The following is an 11,193-nucleotide window of genomic DNA, read 5'->3' as shown; positions in this document are numbered from 1 at the left end:
TTATTTTCATTATATTATATAAATGCAATATTTGTTATTATATTATTATTTGATCTCGTTTTCACATTGAAGAAGAAACTCTTCATTACATTGGGAGAAAAAAAAAGAGGCAAAAAACCAAAAAGGAAGATCCGAAAATTTTCCCACGAAAATCTCAGATTCTGGGGAAAAAGAAAGGAAATCGCCAAGCAGAGAATAAGGCAAAATTTCATTCCTATTGGAATATTTGGGCTGAGATTTTTCTCTTTTCTTTTGGATTTGTTCAAACGATAAATCTATCTTTGGGACACAAAAAAAAAGTTAAATTTAAGAGATCGTTTTTTATTCTTTTCAAGTTTTCACATTTTGTTCTTCGTTTGATCTTTCATCGGAAAAAAGGAAAAATCTTATTTTCCTTTTGTGTTTGTTTCCTTTTCGTTTGTTTGATCATTGTGATCATCGTCTCTACTTACATACAACTCATAAACGATTTTTTCTCAGAGGATTAGAGACGAGTTTTGATTTTGTGTCTGTGACTGTGTTTGTTTCATAACGAGCCATGTCGGAAACTCAGCAGCAGGTTCAGAACTCTACTGGGTCGATTCGATCTCCCGACAAAATTGAAGGTAGTTACTCTCTTTTTTTTCATTGAAGATCCAACGAAACGGGTTTTTTCCGTAATGTGTTTGAAGATCATATAATTTCTGTTGTTGTTTTTGATCATTCAAGTCTTATTGTGATTTCGTTTATTTTTTCTGAGAGTTCTGATCATTCAAGTCTTAAAAGTTCGAAAATTTAGAGTTTTGTCTTTTTGGAGTTATCTTGTTGGATTCGTCTTGTCGGATCATTGATTCCGAATGCTTCTTCTACATTTATGGAAGTTAAAGATCATGTTTTTTTTCATTGTGTGATATTGTTCTGATTCTGATTGCTCTTTGTCGGATTTAAAGTTTGACATTGTCTTTTTGTCTTTGGAATGTGGATTCTTATGATTTGAGTTTGGTTTTTCTTGTTATTTAGATATATAATGTTCTTGGTGTTATGATTTTGTAGATACCTTCAGGAGGATGAAAGTTAATGAAGACAATATGGAGCAATCTAGTCCATATCCTGATCGTCCTGGTGAGCGAGATTGCCAGTTCTTTCTGAGAACTGGTCAGTGTGGCTATGGAAACTCTTGTCGATACAATCATCCTCTTACTAATCTTCCACAGGTGAGAAACTTAGTTTATATGGCTGAATCTTCTCTTCATCTTTCCTGATACTCGAGCTTACAGTTTGTAACATTTTGCAGGGTATTATTTATTACAGAGACCAATTGCCTGAGAGAGTTGGACAGCCTGACTGTGAGGTGCACTGCTTACATTATGCTGCAAAACATACCTTGTCTTGAGTCTTTCCTTATTTGGAAAGTGTTAATACAGTAGTTTGGATAGTTGATGCACCGTATTGTTTTACTTTTCTCTGAAGATGTTTAACGAACATTTTCCTCTTCTGTATGCATTTTCTTTGCAGTATTTTCTGAAGACAGGAGCCTGTAAGTATGGCCCAACATGTAAATATCACCACCCTAAAGACAGGAATGGTGCTGGACCCGTGCTGTTCAATGTTCTCGGTTTGCCTATGCGGCAGGTAAGATTACATCGTTGCATATAGCCTGCTTTTCATCCACCAGTTTCATACTTGATAGAAAACTTTATATGTTTCTTCTCTCTCCAGGGTGAGAAGCCATGTCCATATTACATGCAGACAGGATTGTGTCGATTCGGAGTTGCCTGCAAATTCCATCATCCTCATCCTCATTCTCAGCCTTCTAATGGCCACTCTGCATATGCAATGTCCAGCTTTCCGTCTGTTGGTTTTCCTTATGCCAGTGGAATGACAATGGTGTCTTTGCCTCCTGCAACATATGGAGCTATTCCACGTCCTCAAGTTCCTCAGTCTCAGGCCTATATGCCCTACATGGTTGCACCCTCCCAAGGCCTTTTACCTCCTCAAGGCTGGGCCACTTACATGGTAAGTCTTAAATATAGTTTCTCAGTGCATAGACCTTGCTTTCTCTCTGTGAAGTTACAATAAATAGACAGAGATTCTGCTTTTAACAAATTTCACTTTCTTTTACAACATTCCTATTTTGCAATAGATTGTCTTAATCTGAAAATTCTCTCTTTTCCTTTTTACCGTGGTGCAGACTGCATCTAACCCCATTTACAATATGAAAACTCAACTCGACTCCAGTTCTAGCGCATCGGTGGCTGTGACCGTGACATCACATCATCACAGTTTTTCTGAAAGAGCTGAATGTAGGTTTTTTATGAACACTGGAACTTGTAAATATGGTGATGATTGCAAATACAGTCATCCGAAAGAAAGATTGTTACAATCACCACCAACTCTCTTGAACCCTATTGTTCTTCCAGCAAGACCAGTAAGTCTCTTGTCCTTCTTTGTTATTTTTTGCCAACTTGACATTTCCGCAACTCGTTCTGTTTATTCTGTTAAAGCCAACAAGCTTTGGTGACACTAATTTCTCTCATTTTGCTGTGTTCAGGGACAGCCAGCATGTGGTAACTTCAAGGCCTACGGATTTTGCAAGTTTGGAGCAAACTGCAAATTTGATCACTCAATGCTGCTAAACCCTTATAACAATACGGGCTTGGCCATGTCTTCTCTGCCTACTCCTTATCCTTATGCTCCACCTGTTTCAACTAATTTGAGGATCTCATCGCCACCAAGCCCCTCTGATATGACTACCCTATCCAATGGTAAACCCGCTGCTGCAGAAGCTCAAAGCTTGGAGACTGAGAAACAAGACGATAGTCCAACAGAACCAGAAAAATCAGAAGTGGAGGACTCATTGCCACCAAACGGCTCTGATTCAACCTCCCTGCCCAATGATAAACCTGATGCAGAGACTGAGAAACAAGACGATGATTCTGCAGAACTGGACAGCTCAAAAGTGCAGGATTCATCTGATAAATCTACATGATCACGATCATGATCTCACAATCTGGCAGAGTCTTTCCCTGTCAGGGGTATCTAACGGTCTCAAAATGATCTCTCTGCCCTTTTTGTTAATTTTTTTGGAAAGAGGGCTTGGAAATGTTCTATCTTTTTTTTTTTTTTTTTTTCTTCTTCTTTGGTTTCGGAGACAGCAATGGCTGAAACAAAATAGGAAAAGAACAGTGTTTTGAATTGGTTAATAAAACTTGACATCCTTTAGCACAATTTTCAGATTCTCAACATATCAAGTTCCATGATTTTTCTATTTCTTTATCAAACTGTATATTCGATTTCCTTGATGCAGCAACTAGAAAATGTTGAACCTAACTAGTTTTTGGAACCCAACACAAATAGTAACCCTCTTTCTGAGCCAGAGGCTTGCCTAGTTAATGTTACAAAAGAAAACGAAGCGACATCTTATGCTGATGTGTCAGGATATTATTGGTTAGACTACGTAATTCCACGGAGCTTGTGTTCTTAAATCTGCTGCTTCGCAGGATCGCGAGAGAGAAAAGGATACAATTTTACAGAAGAAAGTGAAAAGAAAGAGAGAAAGGGGAAGAAGAAAAATGTATAAATCACCATTAACGTTGCTCACACTTCTTACTATTTGTTTTGGATTCTTCGATCTCAGCAGTGCTCTTTATGGATCTTCGTCACCTGTGGTTCAGCTCACTGCTTCTAACTTTAAGTCCAAGGTATGGGCTCTGCATCGATTTCATCTTTTGGTGTTTCTGAGAATCTCTATTGGTTTATCTGTATAGATCCGGTTTAGCTGCTAATTCATTGCTCCAATTTGTTGATTGTTGTGATTGTTTGGGTAAACCGAAAATGAGAATTGATGTGAAACTGTGTTAGTGTTGATAACTTGTTTCTTGTTGCAGGTTCTTAATTCAAATGGAGTTGTTTTGGTAGAGTTCTTTGCACCATGGTGTGGTCATTGCAAAGCTCTAACACCTACATGGGAGAAAGTGGCTAATATTCTGAAAGGAGTTGCTACTGTGGCTGCAATTGATGCAGATGCTCATCAGTCTGCCGCGCAGGTTTGTGATGTTGATACCAGTCAGCTAAAGTTTCAATTTTTCCATGTAGCCGTTGCTTGTGAATCATACAAGAAAAAAAAAAACTTTTTTACTCACTATAATGCACAAAGCTCAGGCTCAGGTTTGTGATACTGATGATGTACTCTCTTGTTCAGGATTATGGTATTAAAGGTTTCCCAACAATTAAGGTTTTTGTTCCTGGAAAGGCTCCAATCGATTACCAAGGAGCAAGAGATGCCAAATCCATTGCTAATTTTGCTTATAAGCAGGTTTGTCATATGCTACTACTTGATTCTTCATTACACTCTTTTTTACTGTCAAGAAATTTCTCATCCTGTGACATGATCGGGTGTATTTAAAGCCCCAGTCAAGATGTTCTTGCTACAACAAACGACCTTTACCTTGTTATTTCTTTTGGCCAGATAAGCAGATAACATGTTCTGATAGATATGCCATAGTTATGTAGAAGAAGTTTTATACTTTTTATACCTTCTTGAAGCTAAGTACTACAAACATACGTTGTGGAATCACACTAATTGTCCATCAAACAAAATATACTACTTAGATACGTTGTGGAATCACACTAATTGTCCATCAACCAAAATATAGCTAGTTTAGTAAAATTTGAATATGAATTGAAGAACCACAAATGGCCATCTTAAGTTGCACTGCAGATATAACATTCTCCATCAAACAAACTTGTGTACCTGCATTCAGATAAACATATTGCTATTTGCTTGCATTGGCAGATCAAGGGTCTTTTGAGTGACCGTTTGGAAGGCAAAAGTAAACCAACTGGAGGAGGATCTAAAGAAAAGAAATCTGAACCTAGTGCATCTGTGGAACTGAACGCTAGCAATTTTGATGATTTGGTCATCGAAAGCAATGAACTTTGGATCGTTGAGTTTTTTGCACCTTGGTAAGTTGTCCTTATAGAGCCAATGAACTGGTCATGCCTTTGAACTTCTTCGGTACATCTGAAGGTGTAAAATATCTTTCTTTTTTTCCTTTCTTCTTAAAGGTGTGGACATTGCAAAAAGCTTGCCCCGGAGTGGAAGAGGGCTGCAAAAAATTTGCAGGGAAAGGTGAAATTAGGTCATGTCAATTGTGATGTTGAGCAGGTAATCACTAGAAATCCTTACATTTTATTAACTTGGCTTCAGAGATAATTTCTATGGACTCCTTCCCGTCTCAGCGTTATACTGATTGCTTAGAAAATTTACCATATTTACAGTCTTTACCCGTTTTTATCTTTGAATCATGAATCCTGATCAGCTGCCCCACCGTCTTATTTTTTGTATCAAAAGTCTTGTTTTCATTATTCTCTTGATGAGTTCTGACTTCTGACCAAGAACCTTATATATTGCAGTCGATAATGAGCAGATTCAAAGTTCAAGGATTCCCTACAATTTTGGTATTTGGTCCAGACAAAAGTAGTCCATATCCTTACGAGGGTGCTAGATCTGCTTCAGCGATAGAATCTTTTGCTTCTGAACTTGTGGAATCCAGTGCTGGCCCTGTTGAAGTGACTGAACTAACTGGACCGGTATTTTTCACATCCTTTGTTTCGTCTTTAACATTATTTCTTAAATACTACTAGACTCGAATCCAAGACATTGACACTTGTTCCATTGTGGTTGTATAGGATGTCATGGAAAAGAAGTGTGGTTCTGCTGCTATTTGCTTTATCTCTTTCTTACCTGACATTCTTGACTCCAAAGCTGAAGGAAGGAATAAGTACCTCGAGATGTTATTATCAGTTGCAGAGAAGTTTAAGAAGCAGCCTTACAGGTATACTAAGAAAGATTATAACCTCTGTGCTGTGGCATTGTCTTGTTCTCAGTTAGTATTAACGGTTACAATCAGCAGAGAGAGGTTTAGGGTTCTAATAGAAGTGTTAGGACTTGCTGTGAGCACATATGTACAAGCCTCGTTATTTTTCATGCACATCTCATGATATTATCATTTCTTAAGGCATAATGAGAATCTTATGTAAAAATTTCATATTGTCTGCAGTTTTATGTGGGTGGCGGCTGTAACTCAAATGGATTTGGAGAAGCGAGTTAATGTAGGAGGATACGGTTATCCAGCAATGGTAGCCATGAATGTGAAGAAAGGAGTATATGCTCCTCTTAAAAGCGCCTTTGAGCTTCAACACCTCTTGTAAGTTTGGTTCATCTAGGGATCACAATGGTTTAGGTGATTTTCGCTCTTATAACACGGTAATCATTGTTCGTGTTATTTCATCAGAGAATTTGTGAAAGATGCTGGAACCGGTGGAAAAGGAAATGTGCCAATGAATGGAACACCAGAGATCGTGAAGACAAAGGAGTGGGATGGTAAAGATGGAGAGTTGATTGAGGAAGATGAATTCTCACTTGATGAGCTCATGGGAGGTGATGATGCTGTTGGTTCTAAGGATGAGTTGTGAAGAATCCAAGGGGATTTTGCTACTTTTGGGATCTGAACCGCTGAATGTATTTCACCCTTTTTTATTTTTGAAAAGAAAGTAAGAGCATTTCAAGAGATAGAACATGTACGGATTTTGTATTACGATAGACACATAACAGAGAATCTATGCTGGAGTTATATTAGAGTTCATTGCTAGTTTTTCAGTGGAGTTTCATGTTATCCTTGAAGCAATCCACAACATGCATGTCGATTTGAGGATTTTAGTACCTATATCGGATTTCTTCTTATATCAACTAAGCACTATGAAGTATCAATCCTCTTACTTCTGGCAATATGAACAGGCAATCATTGACTAGTATTCTTGGTTCTAGCACTATCTATTAGATAGAAGAGATATTATTTGAAGAAACCCACTGGTATAACGACCAAATTTAAGTCGAACCCTTTGGCAGCAACTCTTTAGTATCCATATCCAAGATACATTAAACATCAGATAAATTCAAAGGAATAGGAGAATTACACATTCTGATTTCAGCGGTGAGAATAAGGCAAAGACCGAGAATAAGCATACCGGGATGTTACTAACGAAGGCGGAAGCTCAGGTTCAGTTACGCTTGGGTATCTTTGTGATGATCGGTAGTACTCAGCCAATGAATCCGGTGTTACATACCGGGAATACAGGTCATCATCTTGTCTACCTGGAGAAACCATGTATGTCCTTGGTGGTCTTTCAAGAGCATGGCGCTCACAAATGTAATACGGATCTCTCCTGTAGGAATCCAGAGTAACCGCTGAATCTGGTGGGTCAGGCGAGTTTCGAACCAAGATTTCCCGTCTAGAAGTAAGATGATCATACGTCTGGTAGTCTCTCTCAGACAAATGAGGGTGACGAACTTCCCTACGGTCATGCCTCTCAATCTCTGCTTGTCTCAAAAGCCGGTCATGGTCCATAGATGAACGGTAAGAATCCAAATGAACACGGTCTCGGTTGACAATGTGGTAAGAAGAAGAGGATTCTGGAGGTGGAATTTGGTAATGCTGGGTTGTTTCTCCTCCTCTCAAGCCATATGTTCGATACTCCCTTTCACTAAGATATAAATCACGCGGTTGTTCTTCTCTGCGTGGAGGAGGTGAAGCACGTCTTCTTTCATGTTTGCGTGTTGGGTGACCCCTACTGCTACCAGGGGCATACCGGTCTCTATCAGATCTTTTCCTGTCAGTATCACGAGGAACAGGGATTTGCTGGGTGTGGGTAACTTGTGCAGGGATCGCAGCTGGCCGAAAAAGCTTTTTAAGCTTAAATACCTTTAAGAACACCATAATAGAAGAGACGAACAGAGTGATTAAGACGTGTTAATAGTAAGATATAAATTAGAGAAAATGATGAAAATATGAAGGTCACCTGCTTATGAGTCAATTCTGTTTTGAACTTGTTTTTATTATTGTAGTTCTCTATGATTGCTTTCTTGAATTGGCTCTCAGCCAATGGGATGCAATCACTAAAAACCTTAAAGCGCACCTGAATCCAAAGAATATCATCATCTAGATCCGTAAGTTAAATAAATTCCGACGAAAGAAAACTGATATCATCTTCGAGACAAGTTGTACAAATGGAAAACGGCTAACAAACATGGGTGACACACAATGTTACCTGAGCAGGAAAGGATCCACCAAAAGCATTGCGCTCAAGTTTCATACCACCAGCAGAGGATGCTTCAAAAATTCCATAGAGGAGTTTGAGATCATAATCATAAAGAAAAAGCTTAAGCCCAGGCTTGATACCCTTGACAAAATCCTTCCTTTTCTCTTGTACACCCATTACACTGAACCGAAAACAATCGGGTCTAGTTTTTGTATTGCACATGAAGATCAATCCACCAATCTTTACTTTCCCAGGCCCATCCATTTCTCTTTTCTCAGGGTCAACCGGCTGCTCTTTCCTCTCTTCCATTCCCTGTTCTGTTGTATCAGCACCAGCTACTACATCTTGCCTAAGTTTCTTGTTTGAATCTCTAACCTGTTTTGTTGGTCTCTTCCTTTTGCGTCTCTTGTCTTCAGTCAAGCCAGTTTTGGCTTCTACAGAACCGTCAATAGCTTTCTTAGCTACGATCAAGTTTCCTCCTGGAGAAGCTCCGACGTCTCTCTTATCAATTGCACTCTCTTTATCCATCCCCTGAGCAAGAGTACCTTTGAATTTTTTTTCCCTTTGTCTCTTAGCTTTTCCCTTTACCTCTTTTAGTGTTTCCTTACCAGAAGGCTCCCCTCCAACAACTTTAACATCAACTGCAGGTTGAGTAGCTACTGCTAATTCTTTCTGAAATTCCATATCGTTTCCTCCAAGATAGGGTTCTGAATCTTTGTCCTTTTCGCTTTCGCCAAGAGAAGGCTCTCCACTTTGTTCACCTTCCTTGATGACATTCTCCTCACCAGCCACCTGAGCAGCAGTGCCTTTTATAATTTTCCTTTTTACCAGCTTCTTTACTTTCTTAACAATTTTAGTTTTCGCTGGTAAACCCTGAGGCTTTTTCATTCCAGAAGAAGTTGCTTCAACAGAGGCAGGAAGAGAAGGTTCTTCAACAGTCACATTTTCCGTATCATTTTCCTCTACCGGTATTTTGAAGGTAGCCAAATCCTGATTGGTATCCAACAGACTTTCAACAAACTCGTCATCTGCCTTACTTTTTCCTGAATCAACGGGTTCTACAACCTCATTCCCATCCTTTTCCTCAGCTTCAACCACTACATCCCCATTGTTCCCGGAAACTTCATCATTCTGAACCACCGAAGCCTCAGGGGCTTTCTCATTCTCATCATTCATAGCATCTTGTAGTTCCATTTTCAAGGAACAAGCAGATTTCAAAGCTTAGTCGCTGCAACATAAAACGAAAAAGAGATCATGAATCATATGGTAAAAGAAACATTAGCAAATGATTATTCAATGACATTTGGCATCAGAAAGATTCTCTTCTCATAATTCCAATCTCCAAACAAGTAGATTATAATGTCAATGTCTTACAAAACAGTAACTGAAACAAGAAGATTGTAATTAAGACAGCAATTAAGAGATGAGAGAAAACATTTGCTAAAGTCTCTGTCTTTTTTTTCATCACTTGTAATCTTAAGCTAATCAATTAAATCCCGAAAAGGTTTCCAAATCAAGAAAATGTAAAAAGACTGTAATTGACATGTATAGAGATCCGGGCAGAATCAAAATGAATAAGCTCAAACTTTGGTTACCCTGAAATTGAGATTGATTTGAAACAAACCCGAAAAGGAAAAAAACAAATCGAATCTAGAGTCTGCTCGAAGAACTCTTACAGAATCGAAGAAAGAGCAGGATTTCTATGACGATGATGATGATGTTTCTCCAAATCCGCGGCACAAGGTTCTGATTAGATCTCTAGAAAGATCTTATCACAATCGAATAGAAAGAAGAAGGAATTGACCAAAGAGTTTAGAGGAAGAAAGCTTGTTCCTTTATGATTCTTGTTTCTTCCTCTGTTAAAAAGTCTGGACTTTTCACTTGTTTAAAAGGTACTGAGAGACGTGCTTGAAGACTAGCGAGATCAGTCTTATAGAGTTTTCTCGTTGAGATCAATTTTGGATTGTAGCTGTTCTCTTCTCTCTTCATTACTTTCAAAAGCCATTCCGGTGGTGATGTTTGAATTGGTTCCACCTCTAAAGGACTATCGATTTTGAGTCTCTTGCGAGTACTCTCTTCTTTGTCCATGTGGCGACGTTTCTTGAAGTGGGTAACGCAAGAGGAAGAAGAAGGTTCAGATTCCGGGTTAGGGTTTTGTAGTTCAGATGATCTCTGTTGTTCGATCACACGCGTCCATGGTGTTATCGTCTTGTTAGAAGAAGAAGATGATCGGTGAGTTCTGTTCTTTCTAGGTATTGTATCTCCAAAGATTCTTGCTTCTGTCTCTGTATCTTCGTCAATGGTCTTTGACTTGTGTTCGTCATGAGTACCGTACTCATGATCGTAAACCATGACAGCGACTTGTATCAACATCTCGAAGTTTGAGAATTCACTCGACTCTGAAACCCTAGGATCATCAGATTCATCCATTCTCTTCGATTCTCTGGAAGACATGGGAAATTGTAAAAAGAATTTGTAACGTTGTACGCAAGAAACCTAAAGATGGGGAAGAAGAAAGAAAGAAAGAGAGCTAGAGGAAAGACAATGAGCGTGAGAATGGAAACTTGAAAGTAAGAGAGAAGGTAGAGATAGATAGATGTGTGGTGTTATTAAATAGAAATATATGACGTCATCTCAAGTTCTTGATAGATCACTAAATCTAATAAGATCTTCTAATGAAATTTTTCCTTTTCGGGCCCTTAATTATGACCGTTATGTGATTTTGTTAACATTTTAAACATGTGGCCAACATAAGGAAAAATACCAATGTCGACAAAAAAAAAAAAGGAAAAATACCAATGTCTCTTAACTCTATTTCTTAATGTAATTTTGTTGGTTTATGAGACCAAAATATTTTCCTAGTGTTCATAACTTAATATTAGTTTATGAAATAGTTTTTAATATAATATTAGCATCTAAACACATCATACATTATATTTGAATAAGTATATCAAAAGTTTAATTTCATTGAAAATCATTGTATCAATAATTTCATAGAAATATTTAGTGTTTTCATGTGTTACGGTTTTCAATATCCTATCAGTTTCTTCTTTTTTATTTTTATTTTTTTTATATTAGTTTCTTAGTTAAGGGTTTTCAAGTTTTTAGCTAACT

At 38.1% G+C, this 11,193-nt stretch overlaps 4 protein-coding genes across 6 annotated transcripts; 2 read left to right on the top strand and 2 right to left on the bottom strand.

Annotated features, from left to right (window-relative positions):
• ZFN2 (zinc finger nuclease 2) lies at positions 1-3,244 on the top strand (the record flags this gene model as incomplete). 3 transcript variants are annotated; one of them, NM_001336416.1, is made up of 7 exons in its annotated part: positions 1-605; positions 1,033-1,193; positions 1,274-1,330; positions 1,495-1,611; positions 1,699-1,995; positions 2,171-2,407; positions 2,531-3,244. In NM_001336416.1, the coding sequence occupies exons 1-7, from the start codon at positions 539-541 to the stop codon at positions 2,966-2,968; spliced, it is 1,374 nt and encodes a 457-aa protein (NP_001318339.1). In that variant the 5' UTR covers positions 1-538. The 3 variants fall into 3 exon arrangements, with proteins under 3 accessions (NP_001318339.1, NP_565758.1, NP_001325104.1); NM_128853.2 differs by having other exon boundaries at positions 1,507-1,611; positions 2,531-2,968; NM_001336417.1 differs by lacking the exon at positions 1-605 and having other exon boundaries at positions 933-1,193; positions 2,531-3,200.
• Positions 3,245-3,426: 182 nt separating this feature from the next.
• Positions 3,427-6,745, top strand: PDIL2-3 (PDI-like 2-3). The gene is made up of 9 exons (NM_128852.5): positions 3,427-3,680; positions 3,867-4,025; positions 4,181-4,294; positions 4,775-4,944; positions 5,047-5,146; positions 5,395-5,571; positions 5,671-5,816; positions 6,042-6,188; positions 6,276-6,745. Exons 1-9 carry the CDS (start codon positions 3,552-3,554, stop codon positions 6,454-6,456), a joined length of 1,323 nt encoding a protein of 440 aa, NP_180851.1. The 5' UTR covers positions 3,427-3,551; the 3' UTR covers positions 6,457-6,745.
• A 94-nt stretch (positions 6,746-6,839) lies between these two features.
• AT2G32910 (DCD (Development and Cell Death) domain protein) lies at positions 6,840-9,922 on the bottom strand. Its single transcript, NM_128851.4, has 4 exons — positions 9,756-9,922; positions 8,089-9,307; positions 7,840-7,956; positions 6,840-7,742 (listed from the first exon to the last, which is right to left on the bottom strand). Exons 2-4 carry the CDS (start codon positions 9,271-9,273, stop codon positions 6,969-6,971), a joined length of 2,076 nt encoding a protein of 691 aa, NP_180850.2. The 5' UTR covers positions 9,274-9,307; positions 9,756-9,922; the 3' UTR covers positions 6,840-6,968.
• AT2G32905 (B3 domain protein, putative (DUF313)) lies at positions 9,892-10,586 on the bottom strand (the record flags this gene model as incomplete). Its single annotated transcript, NM_179869.2, has 1 exon — positions 9,892-10,586. The coding sequence occupies exon 1, from the start codon at positions 10,531-10,533 to the stop codon at positions 9,892-9,894; it is 642 nt and encodes a 213-aa protein (NP_850200.2). The 5' UTR covers positions 10,534-10,586.
• Between the last annotated feature and the right edge of the window lie 607 nt (positions 10,587-11,193).

Source organism: Arabidopsis thaliana, chromosome 2 (assembly GCF_000001735.4).
Source record: "Arabidopsis thaliana chromosome 2, partial sequence".
In the NCBI taxonomy this organism is placed as follows: domain Eukaryota; kingdom Viridiplantae; phylum Streptophyta; class Magnoliopsida; order Brassicales; family Brassicaceae; genus Arabidopsis; species Arabidopsis thaliana.
Note: the sequence above shows the minus strand (reverse complement) of the source record. Positions and strands in the feature narration are given on the sequence as shown.

Excerpts from the sequence above, each read along its gene's own strand:
- PDIL2-3 (NM_128852.5), top strand. The coding sequence starts at position 3,552 with ATGTATAAATCACCATTAACGTTGCTCACACTTCTTACTATTTGTTTT. Across the intron at positions 3,681-3,866 it reads CTTCTAACTTTAAGTCCAAG|GTTCTTAATTCAAATGGAGT; the intron begins GTATGGGCTCTG and ends TTCTTGTTGCAG. Across the intron at positions 6,189-6,275 it reads TTTGAGCTTCAACACCTCTT|AGAATTTGTGAAAGATGCTG; the intron begins GTAAGTTTGGTT and ends TTATTTCATCAG.
- AT2G32910 (NM_128851.4), bottom strand. The coding sequence starts at position 9,273 with ATGGAACTACAAGATGCTATGAATGATGAGAATGAGAAAGCCCCTGAG. Across the intron at positions 7,957-8,088 it reads GTGGATCCTTTCCTGCTCAG|GTGCGCTTTAAGGTTTTTAG; the intron begins GTAACATTGTGT and ends CTTTGGATTCAG. Across the intron at positions 7,743-7,839 it reads CAGAATTGACTCATAAGCAG|GTATTTAAGCTTAAAAAGCT; the intron begins GTGACCTTCATA and ends GTGTTCTTAAAG.